Source organism: Carassius auratus, unplaced genomic scaffold, assembly GCF_003368295.1.
Source record: "Carassius auratus strain Wakin unplaced genomic scaffold, ASM336829v1 scaf_tig00214737, whole genome shotgun sequence".
In the NCBI taxonomy this organism is placed as follows: Eukaryota; Metazoa; Chordata; class Actinopteri; order Cypriniformes; family Cyprinidae; genus Carassius; species Carassius auratus.
Window position 1 is genome coordinate 180,074 of NW_020527788.1, and position 22,348 is coordinate 202,421.

The window sequence follows — 22,348 nt, forward strand, 5'->3', positions numbered from 1 at the left end:
TGGGTGGGTCATCTTACCCCAAGGGTCTGATTTTATCTTTTTTAATAAATAAAAACTATAATTTTCACTTCACAAATTCAATCCTGTTGACCTAATCCTTTCTTTCTCGTCCATAATCGGATGCAGCAATTTTACATTAAAAAATTATCTTAACACATCACGTCTCATATTACTGTCTGTGTAGGAGCAATTACTTACGACGTATTTCTCATTTATATGTAGCTTTGTATTTATAAAGGTGTCTATCTAAATAAATATATGCGATTTAATAATAAAGATTTACTCTCATTAATTTATTGGACTGCTCCAAGGTTTATTTGTAGCTTGTGTTTATAGGACAAGACTAAATGATGTGTTAAATTTGTACAATGTTCTGTGAGTTAAATCTCTGAGAAACTGTTTCTGTTTGTTCTGCAGGAGTGTTTGGTGCAGATGAAGTGAAGACTGTGTCAGTGATGGAGGGAGGGACTGTCACTCTGGACCCTAATCTCACTCAAATAAAGGAAATTTATAAGATTGTGTGGAGGTTTGGAGTTAAAGGTTCAATCATTGCTGACAGTTCTAACAATGATTCCTGGTTAAATAACACTGATGAGAGATTCAAAGACAGACTGCAGCTGCATCAGAATGGATCTCTGACCATCAAGAACATGAGAACCCAACACTCTGGACTTTATCAACTACAGGTCGACCACAAAACTGTTGGAAACTCAAATAAGTATTTCAATGTTACTGTTTTAGGTGAGGATACTTGTTCTAATAAGTTGTTTTCACATGTGTATTACTTAATGAATGAAATTGAATTAAACAGATTTTTAAGGTGCAGTGAACAAAACACTAGCTACACTGTGTTCAGCAGTCTATCATAGTTTTAGTTTCATGATATCACAGTTATGCTGTTGTTCTGATTATCATCACAGCTGTGATTGGTCCACAGGTGATCACATGACTGATACTCAGAACAGATGTTGATTTTATACAACAGCTCTAGAAAGATTCAGATCTGATTGTTCATCAGCTGTCTGTAATTCAGATGACGTGATGATGTCCTAATATCAGATTTTCCTTTTTAAATAAACTTCATGACTTTATACTTTAACGTTCAGAGCTCAAAACTTCTTTCCCAGAAGAAATCTAAGCTTAAAATATGTGATAAATACAGACTCGGATTTCTGATAATAATGTTACACTATTTTAATTGTTTAATCTTCACTACTGATTCAATGTTAAAATGAATTTAAGGATCATTAATAGAGATGTAGTAATCAGATCTTCTCTCATGTTATACAGTGCTGATGTTTAAAGTGTTTGTTCCTGTCTCTCTTTATCATTACAGTACCAGAACGGTCTTCAGGTGCTACTGCAGGAATATGTGTTACTCTTTTACTGATAGCTGCAGCTGGAGCTGCTGTTGCTTTTTACTATCGCCACAGAATCTGTGATCCAAAGCGTTTAATGGGTAAGTGTTACAACTCATACAGCAAGTGTAACATGAGCTTTATCATGACACAGTAGAGTTTAAACGTATAATATGATTTTCCATAGTCAACGGTTATTTTTGTTACCACAAGATCTTCTAATGACTGTTTTACTGCAGTATTTAATAACATCTGTGATCGCACAGGTTGCACTAGTCCTAAAATCATAATCCTGCTCTCTTTTGGCCGTTTTGAATTGTAGCTGGTCTGCCTGTGCTCTTCATCTCACCTCACAGATGTAGATGTAAAACAAGAAAAAGAAATGTCAAGTGTCAATGAATCTGTCGCTTCTTATCTGCTCATTAGTTTTAGTTGTTTATGCTTGCTTAAAAGGGTCATATGATGCAAGTTCAAGTTTTTATTTTTCCTTTTGGAGTGTTACAAGCTGTTTGTGAATAGATAAGATCCTTAAAGTCACAAAGAGATATTCTTAAAAATAATAAAATTAATACACACCCTCCTAAAACGGCTCATTTAAACACGCTTCCACATCTCTACATCACTGTGTGGGAAGATTTGCATTGAACCACCCAAATGTTCACACAAAGAAAGAGGGTGTAACTAACACGGACTACTTTATCGATCATCTTGGTACTTTTCTGGACCTTGAACGTGGCAGTTATCTTGCTGTTTACTGGAGCGACAGAGAGCCCTCAGATTTCATCAAAAATATCTTCAATTGTGTTTCAAAGATGAACAACGGTCTTGCGTGTTTTAAACAACACAAGGGTGAGTAATTAATGACAGAACTTTCTTTTTTGTGAGAACTAACCCTTTAAAGGCTGTGAGTCAGAAATGCCAGACTGTTCTTGCAAAGCTGGAATTGCCCCACTTCACAGAAACAGCCTTTGTGCACAGCTCCCCAGGTTCAGGAAACAGTCCTCTGTAAAATGCTCTGCACACATCTCAATATATAGGGGTGGACTGTTCTGGAACAGTGTTTTAAATACAACTGAACCACTGATTTCTAGTCGTGTCCTCTTTTGGAAGAACAAACGAAGTAGTTTTGCTTTCACAACCAAACACTGTCTCCACAACACGACGGTGGCAGTAACAGCAAGAGTAAACGTTATGCCTTCTTTATTTGCGTGAACATTTGAGCGGTGTTATGCAAATCTTCCCACACAGTGACATAGAGATGTGGGGGCGTGTTTAAACAAAGCCTTTCAGGAGGGCATGCATGAGTCTTAACTTTTATAAAGAAGATCTCTTTGGGTTTGAGACTTTAGTCTTTGCAATTTTAGGGATCTTATCGATTCAAGAGCAGCTTGTTACACCCCAAAGAGAAAGGAAAAATTGAAATCGCATCATATGACCCCTTTAACAACATGCTAAAACATGCACTTTGTAAATTTAAGCTTGATCTTATGAACATATTTCTGTTTTCTGCTTCCGTGTGCCACTGTGACAGCTGAAGAAAAGATGGTGTCAGGGACAGAAGGGAGATCTGTCAATCTAGAGACTGATACTGAACTACAGAGAGGGGATGAGATCAAGTGGTGGTTTGAGGATCTCAAACTCACTGAATTCAGAAAAGAGACCAGTAAAAAAGATGATACAGATCAAGATTATATTGAATGTGATGTTGCTGATGGAAGATTCAGAAGCGAACTGGTGCTGAACAAGAAGACTGGAGATCTCCTCATCAATAACATCAGGACCTTTCACTCCGGACTCTACAATCTACAGATCAGCCGCAAAAACAGAAGAACTGAATACATGAGATTCACTGTTACTGTCACTGGTGAGTAGAAGAATAATCATGTACTGGGTGAACCGCAATTAATCTACTTTTAGAGTTTAATGTTTTTCATTTGAATTAGTTCCCTTTTTAAATTACTAGAATAAATTATGCTAACACCATGGAAGATAACAATAAATAAATATTTGTAAAAGTTCAAAAGAATAGAGTCTACCCAACTAAAATGATAACGATACAGAACAATATAATATTTCCTGGTGGTGAGCGATAAAAATATTGACAGCCAATCAGAATCCATCTTGGTTTGAAGAGCTTGAGCGTTTAAGGTTTGAAATTACAAAACTGCACCATGCTCTTATACTGAACAGAACAATATTGGTGTGGATGCTAGTAATTTATCTTTATAGTTATTGTTCTTTATGGAGGAATATTCCGAAATTGTGATCTAATTGAAATGCAGTTGCAAATCTTGCATTACCGTTTGAATTTACGCTTTTGTGTACGCACAGTAACTGCCACATTTCAAAACACAGACTGAAAAGAGCAATTTAATTTTTTTAAAGAGATTTACATATTAGTCTGTTTTTTTTTTTTTTTTTTTTAAAGTAAGGCCTTTTTTTTCTGAGTCTCTGCAATAGCTGTTTAAAGAACCATCCACATTTTTACTAACCTGCAAATGTAACCAAAATATATTACATGAACATTTATCTGACATTTTCACATCCTGTTCCTGTTCCTTGGGACATTCACATCAAAAAATAGGCCTACACTTGTTTATTTTTATTTTTATTTTTTTTTTTGAATATTAAAGAAAATAAATAATTGGAAACACAATTCTGGCTGCTAATATGAGCTCCTTCCTAAAAACGTTTTCTACAGATAACCTTATAACCAGCCTAACCAACAGTGCTTACTAGCATATTCACCAAAACGTGCATTGTGATGTAATTTTGTCTGTATTTATTTATCCATACATAAAACAATTGGAAGACAGCTCAATTTAGTATTCTCACGGGGCGGTTTTGACAGGGCAAAAAATTATGTGTTTATTTATTTAATTTTTTACACTACCATTGAGAAATTTTAACCAAAGTATGTTATAGGCTTTTCAGTAAGACACTAAAGGAGCATTTCAACTTAATGGAAAATGGGCATCCAATGACCCCTTTAATTATTGGGTCATTAACTGCATTCATGCTTTTGGCCTCTCAAAATAAATTTTTTGAGTGATATACTCAATAGAGTCAGCTTGCACATCTGTAAAACAAGTCATCATATTTTGTTTCATGTTCTGTTGTTTTCAGCATGTATAGGGACTCTTGAGTGGAGCTGTAACATCATCCATGTGTAGATGTAACAGAACTGATTCTTTCTTTCTTTTTAATTCCTGTGTTCTCTATTTTCTTTTATATTCCACAGTGAGTGAATCAACTGAAGAGGAACCACTGGTGAATAAAGAGGAAGAGCAGCAGGGGACTTCAGTTTAATAAGACGTGCCAATCACTGAACTCAACATTTTTCTGCTTATATGAAGAAACAGAAAGAAATATTATGTGGTTAGCTGTTAAACTCACATTTAAGAATGTTTTTAAAGGAGTCATATGATGCTGCTAAAAATACAATTTATTTTATGTATTTGGTGAAATATTTTGGTAATGAAATGTGTTCATGCAGTTTAAGGTTAAAAAAAAAACATAATTTTTCACATACAGTACATTATTGTTTCTCCTCTATGCCCCGCCTTCTGAAATGCATGTTTTTTTTACAAAGCTCATCGTTCTGAAAGCGAGGTGTGCTCTGATTGGCCAGCTATCCAGTGTGTTGTGATTGGTCGAACACCTCAAGCATGTGACGGAAATGTTGCTTCCTTTACAAACTGTGATGCTTTGTGTCCTGGAAAGACGAGACAGAACCAACAAAACCCATTACAGATGAAGCATTTGTTGCATCCAGTGGGGACATAATTCCTGATTATAATGACTTGTACTGTCATTTTATAGTCTTTTTAGAACGAGCCGTTTCGGGGGGAATGGACGATTCTTACTTTTATAAAGAATATCTCTTTGTATTTGAGACTTTAGTCTTTGCAACTTTACAGATCTTCTTTATGCACCAAGAGCTTGTAACTCTACAAAGAGAAAGAAAAACTTGAAATCGCATCATATGACCTTCATCATCATCACGCATATTTTTTTTTCTTTTTTCTGTAAACTATTACTTTCATACTATATTAATATAACTATTAAATATTTTAGACAAAGCTTTTGTAAGTCATTATTCGAAATAAATTGTTGAACTTATTTTTCTATTTACAGTGTTGTATACGCTACTGTTGATTTTAGATTTTATAAAAATATTCCTGTTGTTGTCCATTCCAGTGCAGATTTGTTGATTGACTGATGAAGAAAAAAAGGCAATTTGTGCTCTATGCAAACAGCAGATGGCGCTAACACACTATTATAGTTTCAGATCATGTGCATAAAAGGGAAAAAAGTAACTGTCGCCTTAAAAGAAAAGAGGTTTCACTACGTTCTTTCAGATTTCGGGGGGAAAATTGCTGCTTCTTCTTTTGTAGCATAACTCGTCATGTTAATTCATTTCAACTCTTCATCAACAACAAACAAGAACTGACAAATACAAACATGCATCAAGATTTCATTTACTTTACTGCATTCTACAGCTCAAAATCTGTTTCACTGTCAAATGTGCATTGCTATGTGAAGAAATGCAGTATTTTCAATAATATATATTTTGTTTGTTTCTTTCTTTCTTTCTTTCTGTCCTATTTTAAGACACTAACCCCAGCAAAACATTCAAAGGAAACCCGAATGGGCGTGATTTTTCCAGGGCTGAATTTTAACTCCAGTCCAGTCCTGTCTGTATCTGTTTAAAACAAAAGTTCTATGACATCACTGTGAAAATCCCCTTTTGTAATTGTTAAATATATATTTCACCTCTTCATCTTTATCAATGCTGTCCGACTATTCTCAGTCCGTGCATGGGTTTATGGAAAGAATTATGAACATGAAGCCAATTGTCTGTTCACAAACTTCTTCAAAGTTTATTATTACATCAGTCGAATATACAGATACACTGTCAGGGGTGGTGTAGGGGATCACCAATAAGAACTGTACACTTCATCAAATAGGAATGTCTATTACATATTACATCTGTATGTTATATAAAATGAGAATACAGACAGGAAGTTCTGACCATATTAGGAGCACATCTGGCAAAGACCAAACTCAATAACCTTCGGGCCTATAGCCCCCGTCCTGTTCTGAACATCTGAACTCATGAGGAAATATACAAGAGTGCGGATGTGTGTAGACATTGAGATAGAGAGAGATAAGAGTAGAGAGAGAGAGAGCACAGAAGAGAGGAAGGGAAAGGACGAGGGGAGAGAAAGGGAGGGTGAAAGAGAGAGAGAGAGAGCACAGACAGGCAAACTCACAAAAATTTTCTGGCAGAGAGTGAAATAATAACAGTAATCTTTCTTTTTTCAAATATATGTGTAACTATGACAAAAACACATTTAATGGGCATTTATCTCTTCACAAAGAACATGTGATTCTGTCTCCTGTCTGTGTGTTTGGGATAAAGTTAGTAATCAAAAACAGAATCACATTTTGATCAAGAGTTGATCAGCGTCTTGAGACTCCTGCGTACACCACATTATCCTGCTCTGTAGCTCTCTGAAAGAAAACACAAACAAACTGTAGTTACAATCAACAGAAAACCAGCAGCAGCAGCAGAGATCAACACTATCAGAGATACAGAGTCTGGAGGATCTGAAGGAGACAGTCATTAGTGTGACTGAATGTGTTCATAAACACTGAATATTATCACAGACATACCTGAACATGTCTGACAGAGATCAGTGTTGAGATGTGTGGTCTGGTTTCTGATGGGATTGTTCACCACACAGCTGTAGAAATCATCCAGACACTCCAGATGTAAAGAAAGACTTCTGCTGAGATCAGACACACTGATGCTGGAGAATAAACTGTTTCCTTTGTACCAGGAGAGAGTCACATCACTCACATTCACCACTGAACACAACAATGAACAATTTGATGATGATGATGAATTTTGAGAAGAGTCTCTGGTGATGACAGGAACAGGCACAGGAGCTGAAAACATGAGAAGATGAATACAGTTCGGTATAATAAAATGATGTGATAAATGTCTGTCATTTGATATTTCAAATGTAAATAAAGTTGCAGAAAACATAAGTTGAGAACAAAGTTATGAGGGAAAAAAAATCAATAAAAGTATTATATAAAATGCACATGAATATAAATCTATCATCGCAGGATTGTCTATCATTTGAGAATAGTCAAAAGATGTGTATGAAGTAATTCTCTGCTCACCGTAGACAGTGAGATTTAATATGTTGAGCAGCTTCTCTGTTTGGCCTCCGGTTACTGTATATTCTCCAGAGTCTGTGGTTCTGGTGTTTGTGATGATCAGAGATCCAGTCTGATCCAGCTTCAGTCTGTCTCTGAATCTCCCATCAAGAGCATCATCATAAACTGTTTTCTTTTCGTTCTGTCTGTTGATTATAGCGATGAGAATCTTCTTGTTGTTTTGTATAAAGCTCCACCGTAGCTCATTAATTGTATTAACATCAGGGTTTAGCGTGACTGATTCTCCCTCCATCACTGACTCTGACTTCACTGCATCATCACCAAACACACCTGATCAACAAACAGAATATGGCATTTTTGTCATTTTTAAACTGTTTTAAGAAAATTACAAAATAACACAAAGAATAAATAGTTGAGAGTATTAGGTTTAGTCTTGCAAAACATAAAAAGAAAGAAGGAAATAAGTTCATGTTTGTGTCGGCTATGTGGACAAATAAAATACACAGAATAGAATAAACACTTACCACTCCATAAGCTCAGACAGAAGAGTATAAACATGTCAAATATTTTCTTTGCTATTTCGCTGAATGATTTCAGTTGGCAACAGTTCCTAATTTTGTAATGGCTGCAATTTAAACACACGCACATACAAATGTAGGCTACAAGAACATAAACATCATAATAAACACTGAACGTTTCGTAATAAAGCTAGAAAGAGCTGAAGATGCTGCTGGTCTGTTGTACAGTAGCTCAGTAAAGCTCTCTAGGAAGTGTGAATATACAAGCTCGTCTGAGATGACTTTTAAACAGTAGGCGGTTATGGTGAGGGGAGGAGTGAAATAATCAAATGACGTCCAGCTCCTCCTCTCTAGATGTAATGGGTGGAGCTTGTCCTCGATTTATATGTGCTTCTCATTTTCTCACTCCTCCATCTGCTCCTGATTCGGAGACTGGTCAAAGTCAGATTAAATGAGTGTGTGTGTGTGTGTGTGTGTGTGTATATATATATATATATATATATATATATATATATAGATCTATCTATATCTATATCTATAGATATAGATATAGATAGATATATATATATATATATATATATATATATATATAGGGCATGTTTTCTAATTGCATTACAAAGAGGAGAGGAATGCAAGACCCTGCAAGAAAAAAAAAACAAAACAAAAAAACACCATAACAACATTTTTAATGTTTTACTGGTTATAATGGGGCTTATATTGGTTTAAATGGAAACTGTATTGGTCCCTATGGGTCTTTACTGGTAACTGGTCACCTTGCTTGTTAAAAACCACTGGAATTCTTTATTGGTTTCAATGGTTAAAAGTTGATGGTTTGTAATGTTTATAATGGTATTTTTAGTGTAAAGCATTATTTGCAAAACATTAGGATTTCTGTGATGGTTTGTATTGGTATTTTTTTTTTTTTTTTTTTTTTTTTTTTTTTATTTCTTTTGTCAGCAGGGTAGTTAAAAAGGAAAAAAAGAGGAAGAGGAAGTCATGAGCGAGAACACACAGACGTATCCTAGTGGAAGTATTTATTATCAAAGGAGCTCACGCATGCAGAAATTCTGCTTCCCCTTCACACATAATTACTGAAAGAACATTGTGTGAAATTCCAGTTTATTAAGAAAAGCATTAGGCCTACAGGGATAATATCTTTGCAATTTTTTTCTTTTACATGTATTTCCTTTACTTTATTTGGCAATAAAAACTTGTTGCTTGCTGATCGTATTTTATCAATAAATGAAATATAAAACAATTGTTTCCATTTCACCAGTGTTTGTGGATAACAAATGATATCTAAAAAACATCATGTGCACTGCCGATCTTAACTATCACCCTTATCTGAGGGTTTATACGAAGCGTTTCACAGTAGATTCTGGCAACAAGCACCAATAGGTGCTGTGGTTAAGATGAAGTCGTGACATTTGCCAAGTATGGTAACCCATGCTCTGAATTGGTGCTCTGCATTTAACCCATCCAAGCACGCACACACACGCACACACACACCTTGAACAGTGGGCAGCTATGGATCCAGCTCCCAGGGAGCAACTCTTGCTCAAGGGCACTTCAGCCATGGGTATTGAGGGTGGAAGAAAGCGCTGTTCATTCACTCCCCACCACCTACATCTCCTGCCAGCAACGAGACTTAAACCTGCAAACTTCTGCTTACAAGTCCAATTCTCTAACCATTAGGCCACAGCAGCCCCCACACATGGCTACTATAGTTACTACATCTGACAATAAACAGATATGTGTAAATATCTATGTGTAAATTGCATCTTCAGCAGCTCAGATGTTGGGAGTGAATAACGACTGCTATGTTAATTTTTACATCCAACAAAAGAACACCTCAATCGCTTAGGAGTTATACATCTTCTCCGACTGTGAAACAATGGCGGACTGATGACAGCTCACTCAGGGCGGGCCTAAAGCCTTCTACACACTGCATGATTTTAGCAATCCTATAAGATCATCACTAGTCACACTGTGCGACATGGATCTAATAAACTTGGGTACGACGTGCATGTAGACTATACGATGATGACACCTACTGACTCGTAGGCTACAACACACGTTTCTATAGAACAGTAATTCTTAAAGTGTGGTCCGCGGACCACTAGTGGTCCGCCATTGCCCCCTAGTGGTCCGCAAAAAGATGACCTAAAACTCTCCTCTTTGGAGCCAGACATTCAGAAACGGATGTGTGATAAGCAGCAACACCCATCTCATTATATTAATATTCACGTTAAGTTTTATATGGTAATCTCAAAATCTAAAATCCACATATCTATTAGTTTTGTAATGTACTAGTTTTTGTTTCATTTGTAAAATCCCAATAATTTCAGTGATATCGGACATTAAGGGGAACATTCTTTTCAGCATTTTATTGTTACCATAGTTACAACCATAGACTTACTATACCCACCACCTCAGTTTTAAACTAATGGCTCTTTGGAATGGCATTAAGTGGGACCTAGGCTGTTACAGTATGTTTAATTGTAGTTTTTTTTTTTTTTTTTCACATGTGCAGTTTGTTGTTCGTATTAAGCTGCAACTCATTTCGCATTTACTTGTTCAAATTAAATAAAAGTTAATATAATAATTTCTGATCATATCATTGCATTTGTGTTTGAATAATTAGTTTTTGACTTGAAACAGTCACATATTAAACTTAAATTTAGCTTATCCTTCCTATTTTGTTGGTTTTTGGGGGCGTGTTAGAGTGGGATTCTGTTAGGTGGTCCTCAGAAAAAAAATGGAAGATAAAGTGGTCCTTGGGCTGAAAAAGTTTGAGAAACACTGCTATAGAAGAATAAAACATCATTAGCATGTGCTAGTGGTAAACAAAAAAAGCATAATGAATCACATTTTGACAGTTGTAGTTTTTAATGTGTGCTGAAAAAAGTGGGAGCGGCGAAAGGGGAAGAAATAAGAGCTTGAGATAAGCAGGTTTATGTTTTAGCGCCATGTCATTGATTTCATGTAGCATTTTTATTGGTTGGTCAGTAAACGTGGGTCATGATTGCAAACACACTGTGTGAAGAACTAAAGTCACGGCCAATCTCAACGCACTGGATAGCTGACTAATCAGAGCACCTCGCTTTTCAGAACGATGAGCTTTGTAAAAATGTATTTCAGAAGGTGGGGCATAGAAAAGAAACAATAATGTACAGGTTGTGAAAAAAAAAAAAAAAATATATATATATATATATATCTATATATATATCTATATATATATATATATATATATATATATATATATATATATATATATATATATATTTTTTTTTTTTTACCTTAAACACATTTCATTACACCTAATACAATGATCTGTTTAGCAGCATTATATGACCCTTTAAGACCTGTTCACATGATATTTTCTAAATTATCCACGGTGCTACAGTAGTATTACAAATCTTCATTATTTGGAAAACGGTATTAATAAGTAATTCTGAACAGTCATTTTAGTGCAGTGACTAAAATGTACAGATTGTAAAGGTAAATGGTCACTTGGAGACACTATTAGTAGAAATGTGACTTTTAAATGACAGACTTGCTATCAGACATATTATCCAGGGATGAAGCCATGAATAGGTTCAAAATCAGAGGACAGTGGTTTAAAAAGATCTCTGGCTTCCTGCAAATCTGATCAATCGTTGTCTGATGGCGACGTCTGCTCTCTCTTCTGTTGAAGATTTCTGGATCTGATGTCATAAACCAGCAGCCACGCCCACCAGAGCAGAGAGAGCCAATCAGATCACAGCTTCAGTAGAACCGCAACAGCGACAGTCTTATGAGAGAAGAAATGAGCAACGTTACAAAACAGAAACTTGATTTGTCTAGTTTGTGGAAAGAAGATAAATATAGAGGACCACTGAGATACCTGAACATGTGATTTGACTGAGGTCCAGATGTTGAGTCTGGTTTCTGATGGGATTGTTAATCACACAGCTGTAGGAATCATCCAGACACTCAACCTCCAGAGGAAGAGAGAAACTGATGATGAGATCAGACACACTGATGCTGGACAATAAACTGTTTCCTTTGTACCAGGAGAGAGTCACATGACCCAGATTCACCACTGAACACAGCAGCGAACAATTCTGCTGTGATGAAGATGAAGAAGATGATGAATTTTTTGGACAGTAAATGCTGATGACAGGAACAGGCAGAGGAGCTGACAAGAGATAGTAAAAAACAAATCTAATTTTCAGTAAGCAAACAAGCAGTTGTATTGTTCATTATTTGATGTCGAGTGTAAATTGTGATGTCAGTCAGTTAGAGTCTGATACTAACAGTCTTGATCTCTCTCAACATTGATAAAGGATTCAACACCATTACTGAACTGAATCAACACTAAATTAACTGTATAAGGGAACTTCTGCCTTCTGTACAGCTGCTTAGAGTTGAATTAAACTTGTTTCAAACTGGTGAACTTCACACTGGTATTGATCTGAATTGAACCAGCACTGAACTGACTCGAGCTAAATAATGGCACTCTTGTGTTTTAAAGCTGCTTTAGTCTCCATGGTTGAGTTTCCGTAATTGATTGTTTACACAAAAAGTACATGGCAAAAAATGTCTACACAGCAAAATCTCCAGTGTTAATTTAACACTCTGAGTAGGGCTGGGCGATATATCGAGCGATATGATCATGCGCATCTAATCAGTAAAGCTGCTTCCGTGATCACCGCTAAAATCTCCATCACCTGCTTATAATTGGAGTGGCATTTAATAGACAGAGCCGTAGATCGCTGACAAGCCACGCCATATCGCGCTCATTATCGCAGATGAATCGCCTTCGATAATGAACGCGATATGGCGTGGCTTGTCAGTGATCTACGGCTCTGTCTATCAGAGGTGGGACTTTCAACTCACAAGCAAGTCTTCAAGTCATATTCAAGTCCTCGAAGGGTTAAAGCTAAAGAGATAATTAAGTGACTAATTAAATGATGATTGTGCATTAGTGATGAACATCTGCTGTTAACAATCAACATCACTGAAGTAAAGAGAAACACAAGAACTACAACTGAATTTAGCCACATCACTTCAACTGAAAAAAAAGTAAAAGAAAAAAAAAAAACACTATGTCACCATAATTGTGGTCAGGGTTTGCTTTAAGTAGTGTCTTGACCCTTTAACTAATTTAAACCAATTTGATTCAAAACAATCGCAATATTGTTTTCGCAACAAACATGTATGCATTGCTGTATCAAACCTTGCAGTAACATCTTATCTTATGCTCTCATGCTTTTTCTGCTTATAACTCATGATGACTGAACATCGTGAAATTGTGTTTAACTTTGGATAGTAGACTGACACTCAGCTATTACTGAACTGAAGTAAAAAAAAAAAAAACTCACAATGCTTCATTGTTGAAAGACACAAAAGGAGACAATCAGTTCAGGTTTTTAGACAAACACACTTATCACACGATCCTCAACAGTGGTGACAATTTTTCATACTGCAGTGCATGACGGGAGATTTTACTAAGGTTTTACCCAGCATGCAACATTTTGTTGATTGTCACCACTGTTGAGAGTCATATGCTGGTTCTTGATATCTGTGTGTGTCTAGAGAGTATAGTCTTTCAAATTTTGTATGCACTTAGTAGATTTAAAATTCACTTTAATTTTTTTTCCCCATAGTGTTGGTTTACTGGGTTGATTATGCTTAATTTAAATAGAGCTAATGTTCATTTGATTGTAATCTGACCACCTATCACATACAGATTAATTTCTTCTCTCTGCTTTACAGCACCTCATGCAATGCTACATAAAGAGATCTAACATGACAGTCAAGGGTCAAGAGCCCCACTAAAGCAAACACTGGTCTCCATTATGGTTGCATCACTTTAACCAATAAAACATCAACATCTGATCCTCTGTAATTCTCAAGAACAGCAGGTGTTCATCATTAATGCACAATCATCATTTAATTAGTCACTTAATTATCTCATTAACTTTAACCCTTTGAGTACTTGGGATATGACTTGAAGACTTGCTTGTGACTTGAAAGCCCCAACTCTGGTAAAAGATGAATGTCAGTCAATAAGCCAAAAAAGACTATCTCATGATGTCCAAATCACCATGAGTTATAAACAGAAAAAGCATAAGATTATCTGTCATTACAAGGTTGAACTCAGCAATGCATACATGTTTGTAGTGAAAACAATATTGAAATTATTTTGAATCAAATTTCTTTGAATTAGTAAAAGGGTCAAGAGACTACCTAAAGCAAACCTTGACCACAATTATGGTGACATAGTGTTTTTTTTTTCTTTTACTTTTTTTTTTTTCAGTTGAAGGTAGGGCTGGGCGATATATCTAACGATATGATCATGCGCATCTAATCAGTAAAGCGGCTTCCGTGATCACCGCTAAAATCGCCATCACCTGCTTATAATTGGAGTGGCATTTAATAGACAGAGCCGTAGATCGCTGACAAGCCACGCCATATCGCGTTCATTATCGCAGATGAATCGCCTTTGATAATGAACGCGATATGGCGTGGCTTGTCAGCGATCTACGGCTCTGTCTATCAGAGGTGGGACTTTCAAGTCACAAGCAAGTCTTCAAGTCATATCCCAAGTCCTCAAAGGGTTAAAGCTAAAGAGATAATTAAGTGACTAATTAAATGATGACTGTGCATTAGTGATGAACATCTGCTGTTAACAATCAACATCACTGAAGTAAAGAGAAACAAAAGAACTACAACTGAATTTAGCCACAGCCTTCAACTGAAAAAAAAGTAAAAGAAAAAAAAACCCTATGTCACCATAATTGTGGTCAAGGTTTGCTTTAATTAGTGTCTTGACCCTTTTACTAACTCAAACCAATTTGATTCAAAACAATTGCAATATTGTTTTTGCAAAAAAAACATGTATGCATTGCTGAGTCGAACCTTGCAGTAACAGATGATCTTATGCTTTTTCTGCTTATAAATCATGATGACTGAACATCATGAAATAGTGTTTATCTTTGGATAGTAGACTGACACTCAGCTATTACTGAACTGAAGTAAAAATTAAAAAAAATCACAATGTTTCAATGTTGAAAGACACAAAAGGAGACAATCAGTTCAGGTTTTTAGACAAACACACTTATCACACGATCCTCAACAGTGGTGACAATTTTTCATACTGCAGTGCATGACGGGAATTTTTACTAAGGTTTTACCCAGCATGCAACATTTTGTTGATTGTCACCGCTGTTGAGAGTCATATGCTGGTTCTTGATGTCTGTGTGTGTCTACAGAGTATAGTTTTTCAAATTTTGTATGCACTTAGTAGATTTAAAATTCACTTACTTTAATTTGTTTTCCATAGTGTAGTTTTACTGGGTTGGTTATGCTAAACTTAAATAGATCTAATGTCAATTTGATTGTAATCTGACCACCTATCACATACAGATTAATTTCTTCTCTCTGTTTTACAGCACCTCATGCAATGCTACATAAAGAGATCTAACATGACAGTCAAGGGTCAAGAGCCCCACTAAAGCACACGCTGATCTCCATTATGGTTGCATCACTTTAACCAATAAAACATCATCTTCTGATCCTCTGTAATTCTCAAGAACAGCAGGTGTTCATCATTAATGCACAATCATCATTTAATTAGTCACTTAATTATCTCATTAACTTTAACCCTTTGAGGACTTGGATATGACTTGAAGACTTGCTTGTGACTTGAAAGTCCCACCTCTGCTGTCTATTAAATGCCACTCCAATTATAAGCATGTGATGGCGATTTTAGCGGTGATCACGGAAGCAGCTTTACTGATTAGATGCGCATGATCATATTGTTAGATATATCGCCCAGCCCTATAAATAATAATATAAATAATTTGTTGGCAAAGACTATTTACAATAACTCTGCCCACCAATGCCTGGCTAAACATTGTTTCGTATACTTTAAAAGATGCCCATTCATCTGTAATATCGGTAGCGCAGCGTATTAAAGACGTGTGATGGAAGATTTTGACACAAGCGACCCAAGTTACCAAATTAAAGGCTATTTCCCACTACATATCAGATCAGAAAGGCATTTATTTTCAATAAAAATGAAGGAAATATTAGAAAATTGGAAATAAAAAATCTCCTTAATAATACAGCGTGGTTAGCAGTATAGGGAGGTTTTTGTCCCAATAAAGTTGCATTCATTTAATAATATTTTTAAGTATGATAATTTAAACACACTATGTTATTGCATACTGTTTTATATTGTACTACAGTACTGAAATATAAATATGTACCACCTAACTCCTATTTACACAATTATTATTAGTTCTGTTCAGTATGTAAAGTCCATTAATTATGAAATGAGATCCACTGGGGAAAATAGCGTTGTTTACTAGTATGAATCCTTAATTAACAAGCCTTTGTAAAAAGAATGATCAGTACATTTATTTGTGAGGTAACAACCTCAGCAGCTGTGCTGAATTAATGTTTTGTCATGTGATACAATATAGCATACTTCTTTGAAATATTTGTTGCTTTTTGTATACTGTTTCACACACTATTATTTAAAAAATAGTAGGCAGTATACACTGTGTACTGGGCAGTAAGAAGTAAGCAGTAATCAAGTATGACATTTCATTGCATGTTGGCGTTTTTAAGATCTGGACAGTCTTGCTTCCTACTTCCTGTCGCGCGCAGATGCTCTCAAGTGAACAAGACCACAAGTGTGTGGTGGTCCTCTCGACCTCTCCACCACTCCTCACTCCAAGTGGGCCTCAAACCCAGGTCTCCGGCATAAGAGGCAGACGCACTAACAAGGAGGCTATGGCTACAGCCACTAGCGGCTGTCGCTAGTGCACCTCTTGAGATCGGGGAGTGAGGTTTACCTGTACAGCACTACTTGCTGGCCTCCGTTACACAAGGCATCAGTTGATTCACTAGAAAGTGAAAGTATTTTCAAGTCGGTGCATGAAATAAAACTTTTTTATTGATGATTGCAGTGTTAATAATTTTATGCCTATAATTCCTTGTATAATAAACCTGTTTTGAAAGACCTTTACAAAAATAACAATAAAAATGAGTAGTCAAGCTAGTCTTATCTTTTTTATCCTTGCAGTTCATCAGTTATGCTGTGATGCGTTATGAAATTATTGCAGGGGAATATTATTTATAATATTAAATTAATTAAAAAATAAAATAATATCAATAGGCCTGATAATCAGATAATCTAACAGGCCTACATTAATTGAAAATGCCAAATTAGATATAACTAAAGCGTATACATAACATAACATAACATAACTCTTTCTTTCTTTCTTTCTGTTCTGTTCTGTTCTGTTTCTTTGTTCATAGTGAATGAATCAACTGAAGTGAAACCACTCCTGAATAAAGAGGATGCTGATGAACACTGTAAACCCTAATGTTGCCTTGACTTAAAAAATCAAGTAATGTTGACTGAACATTACTTAAAATTTTGCATTTTGGCCCTGTCACTTAAAAATATGAGTTAATTTAACTAATTTACCTTAAAAATGCACAAACTTAAGATTTCAAGTGTTGTGAGCTCAAAATCATGAGTAATCCTTTCGAAAAACTCAACGTCACTCTGTTTTTCCTTTAATGTGATTGGCCATGGGAGAAATTCTGCCTAGCAACAAGAGAACAAAAGCACTGATTGGTGGGTTACAAAATTCGTCCTTTTGGTCTGTTTGGTTGCTGAACTACAATTCAAGAGGAAGTTTTTCTTTGTGTACTATGTTCGGTGACTAAAATTATGTAGATATAAAGTTGTTTTGCATAATTTCTACTGGTGAAATATGTTAATTTAAATCCTTGTGGTACGTGATTTTGAGATGATTATTGAAATGACAACTTAAGTATTTTATGAAGTGGCCCAATTGTTTTCCTTTGAGCGAAAGAACATGGCACCTAAAGTTACTGCTTAACTCGTTAGATCGAAAACCCTAATAAGTTGAATGAACTAAATTGATTGAGTAAACTCATTGCCTCAATTTAATTGAGTAATGGAGTCCCTCAAAACTTACATATTTAAGTTTATTTAACTTGACGGTTTTGTAGACTGTACACTGAAAACCCTAATAAGTTGAATGAACTAAATTGATTGAGTAAACTCGTTGCCTCAATTTAATTGAGTAATGGAGTCTCCCAAAACTTACATATTTAAGTTTATTTAACTTGACGGTTTTGTAGATTGTACTTAAATCACTCAGTTCATCAAACTTGATGCTTATTTAATGTACTTAAACAATTATGTTCACTTAACTTGGTACTAATTTCAAGTGTACTTATATATTTAAGTTAACTCAACATGTACATTTAACTGAAAATGATGTTCTTATTTTTGACAGCACATTGAAGTAAAACAAATAACAGCATATTTAAACTTTGACCTTTTGACAAACTGTCACAATATTTATGAAAATACAGTAAACCCTATACTGCACTGTAAAAAAAAGAAAAAAAAGTATTTTTAGGTCTTTGCAGACATTGAAAAGACATCCACTGAGGAGAGAATGTTTTTATGACGTATTTTTTAAATGTTTTTTATGTCTTCTGTACATCCGATATAGACGTTCACATATCCTCCTTACAAGGTTCTGTGACTTTATTTCTGTCAGACATCAGAAGCTCTTATTGAGAATTAACAGAGGTTTAAATGTTGATACTTGATTCATTTGAAGTCACCATTGTGGTGGAACATGTTTGGTTTAGTTGGGATCTTGGTCCAGATACTTCTTATGTTCGCTTGTCTCTTGCTGCTATAACAGTATATTTTTAAATGCTGTTTTTGTGGCGAAGAAAGATGAAGCTTAAAAAAGCTCAGGTGTTATCAGCTCTTTGTTGGTGTTAGCTTGTCTCTTGCTGCTGTAACTTGTGTGTTGTAAAACACTGTTACTGTGGCAAAGAGAGTTGAGATCTAACATTCACATATCTTGCTTGTAATGGTGACTAATTATGGTAAAATAAAATGTATTGCTGCAACTACGGATATACTTTTATGGACAAACTTTGTAGATAAAACAATGTACTTACTTTTAGAAAACCGATCATGTCGTCACAAACAGACATCAAGATTTTGGATATGCATCACATCAATGGTGACAATCAGAACAAAAAAGGCTGGAAAATAAGGATGAGTTTGTGCTATGGAGCTCTTTTGTTTGTCACCATTATTGTGATGCATATGCTACATCTAGAAGTCCATCTTTAAAATAAGTATTTTACTCCTGGTGCCTGTTAAAAATATCAAACAAAACTTATTTTATGATCTCAATTACGTATTATGTGATGACTTTCTCATCAACAAAAAAAAATCAAATAACACCTGAACTCATTTAAATTTGTCTTTTTTTTCACCACAAAAACAGCAGCAAGAGACAAATTAACACAAGAAGTAACTGGACCAAGATCCCAACTAAACCAAACACTTTCCACCACAATGGTGACCTCTGAGGGATTTAGGTAGTCTACAAAACCATCAAGTTAAATGAACTTAAATATGTAAGTTTTGGGAGACTCCATTACTCAATTAAATTGAGGCAACAAGTTTACTCAATAAATTTAGTTCAGTCAACTTATTAGGGGTTTCAGTGAAGAGCATGAGCATCAGGGGATGAGTTTAGTTTAATAAGACAAGCCGACCACTGTCAATCACTGTGATATCATCAAGAGTTGAGCTGAACAACATAATTCTGATTTTATGAAAATAAATAAATAAATCCATGTGCTGTTGAGCTGTCAAACTCGTGTGATGCCAATGGCCTTGTGGGCAGCACGACAACATTTAGTGCCATTGTGTTTTATTGTGCATTATTAAATTATTTTGAAAATAATATACCTTGGAAAGGAGAGGGGAAATAAAGAACAATTTATAATAAAGAGGACACGCAGTCTGACAAAATATGTATTCCTCCTCCAAAGATTTACAGATGTCCCCCTTCACTCGTGCCCCTTCTAAAATAATCAGTGCATGACGCCCCTGACACTACAATAAAAAAAATATTTGTCAAATAAATGAAACATTAATTTTAACTGAAATTGTTATAGCTAGCTTTTAGAGATTGCAGTGATACATGACATGGTGAAATATGACTCAGTGAATAATACTGAAAGTAGGTTAAGATTCATTTTAAAAGTGTGCCCCCTTAAAGCCTTGCCCCCCATCCCCAGTTACTGTGGTCTAGAACCACCCTAGTCTTGCATAGCCAGACCTTCAGACTGATGGCTGAAGGTCTGGGAACTTTGTTCATTTTGAATGGCTAAAACCCACCCAAGAGACCATTTGACTAACAGGTAAAGCAATCAATAACATTTCATTTTGTGGCACGTCATGTTTAGGGGTGTGAAAATGTCACAACAATAACAGGCCGGTGTTTAAAACTCTTGGACATATCTTACACAATCAATGCAGCAAAATATAAATATTTAACATTTTCTGTTTTGAAAATCCAAGGTTTAGTTGATACTGATAAGTGCTTATTGTCACAGTTGTTTCTTCACAGCTTCTTCTTCGATGAAGGAGTTTGGCATTTGCCAGACAGAAAGTTAAAGAATGCGACACACGTCTCCCACAAATCCTAAATAATTCAACCAATCTGATGACGACTTCAATACTCCTGAAGTGTTGCCAGATAGGTGTGCCATACATAGATATATGCAACGGTCTGAGAACCTTTAAGCATGTGTGTCTACAACAGCAAGTGATATACTTGTATCTGTGATAATTATGGTGAATAATGTCAAGTTGCCTGTTCCAAAATGGTGGATGCATCAACGTATCTGGAGCATTGAATAGGCTACATATATATGATGCCATATGCATAAGACGTTAATCAACATTCTGTGGACGTGAGTCACGTGATGTACCAGCTCAAAAGCAACCACTTTTCTCCTATGTGTTTTTGTGTATGCTCTGCCTTAAAGGAATGGTTAATTCTAAGGAGTGAATTATGTCATGAATTACCCTCATGGAATATACTGTATACATATATTATTTATAATCTTTAAAAATGTTAAATATTAAAGGGATAGTTCACCCAAAAATGAAAATTATGTCATTAATAACTCACCCTCATGTTGTTTCAAACCTGTAAGACCTCCGTTTATCTTTGGAACACAGTTTAAGATATTTTAGATTTAGTCCGAGAGCTCTCAGTCCCTCCATTGAAGCTATGTGTACGGTATACTGTCCATGTCCAGAAAGGTAAGAAAAACATCATCAAAGTAGTCCATGTGACATCAGAGGGTCCGTTAGAATTTTTTGAAGCATCGAAAATACATTTTGGTCCAAAAATAGCAAAAACTACGACTTTATTCATCATTGTCTTCTCTTCCGTGTCTGTTATGAGAGATAGTTCAAAACACTGCAGTGTAATGATATCCGGTTCGCGAACGAATCACTTGATGTAACCGGATCCTCTTGAACCAGTTCACCAAATCGAACTGAATCATTTTAAATGGTTCACATCTCCAATAAGCATTAATCCACAAATGTTAGCTTTTTTTAATGCGGCTGACACTCCCTCTGTGTTCAAACAAACCAATATCCCGGAGTAATTCATTTACTCAAACAGTACACTGACTGAACTGCTGTGAAGACAGCGGTGAAGACTACATCCCTGAAAGACAGCGGAGACCAGGACAACTAGAGCCCCAGATACAGATCCCCTGTAAAGACCTTGTCTCAGAGGACCACCAGGACAAGACCACAGGAAACAGATGATTCTTCTGCACAATCTGACTTTGCTGCAGCCTGGAATTGAACTACTGGTTTCGTCCGGTCAGAGGAGAACTGACCCCCAACTGAGCCTGGTTTCTCCCAAGGTTTTTTTCTCCATTCTGTCACCGATGGAGTTTCGGTTCCTTGCCGCTGTCGCCTCTGGCTTGCTTAGTTGGGGTCACTTCATCTACAGCGATATCGTTGACTTGATTGCAAATAAATGCACAGACACTATTTAACTGAACAGAGATGACATAACTGAATTCAATGATGAACTGCCTTTAACTGTCATTTTGCATTATTGAGACACTGTTTTCCTTATGAATGTTGTTCAGTTGCTTTGACGCAATGTATTTTGTTTAAAGCGCTATATAAATAAAGGTGACTTGACTTGAAGAGAGAACTGAAGATGAACACCGAGCTGAGCCAAATAACGAATGAATCGATTCAATCGATCAACAGACTCATAAGAAAAGACAATGTTGAATAAAGTCGTAGTTTTTGCTATTTTTTGGCCAAAATGTATTTTCGATGCTTAAAAAAATTCTAACGGACCCTCTGATGTCACATGGACTACT

General features: G+C 35.8%; 1 protein-coding gene and 1 long non-coding RNA gene across 3 annotated transcripts; both read left to right on the forward strand.

Annotated features, from left to right (window-relative positions):
- Positions 1-422: 422 nt before the first annotated feature.
- LOC113092907 (uncharacterized) lies at positions 423-4,869 on the forward strand. 2 transcript variants are annotated; one of them, XM_026258680.1, is made up of 4 exons: positions 423-741; positions 1,343-1,459; positions 2,890-3,222; positions 4,600-4,869. In XM_026258680.1, the coding sequence occupies exons 1-4, from the start codon at positions 456-458 to the stop codon at positions 4,665-4,667; spliced, it is 804 nt and encodes a 267-aa protein (XP_026114465.1). In that variant the 5' UTR covers positions 423-455; the 3' UTR covers positions 4,668-4,869. The 2 variants fall into 2 exon arrangements, with proteins under 2 accessions (XP_026114465.1, XP_026114464.1); XM_026258679.1 differs by having other exon boundaries at positions 1,337-1,459; positions 4,600-4,866.
- Positions 4,870-5,409: 540 nt separating this feature from the next.
- On the forward strand, positions 5,410-5,925 carry LOC113092913 (uncharacterized). The gene is made up of 2 exons (XR_003287661.1): positions 5,410-5,642; positions 5,700-5,925. It is a non-coding gene; the product is annotated as an uncharacterized LOC113092913 (long non-coding RNA).
- Positions 5,926-22,348: the final 16,423 nt, after the last annotated feature.

Coding starts and splice junctions, on each gene's coding strand:
- LOC113092907 (XM_026258679.1), top strand. CDS start 456: ATGGAGGGAGGGACTGTCACTCTGGACCCTAATCTCACTCAAATAAAG. Junction 742..1,336: donor TTTCAATGTTACTGTTTTAG/GTGAGGATACTT, acceptor TTATCATTACAG/TACCAGAACGGTCTTCAGGT. Junction 3,223..4,599: donor ATTCACTGTTACTGTCACTG/GTGAGTAGAAGA, acceptor TATATTCCACAG/TGAGTGAATCAACTGAAGAG.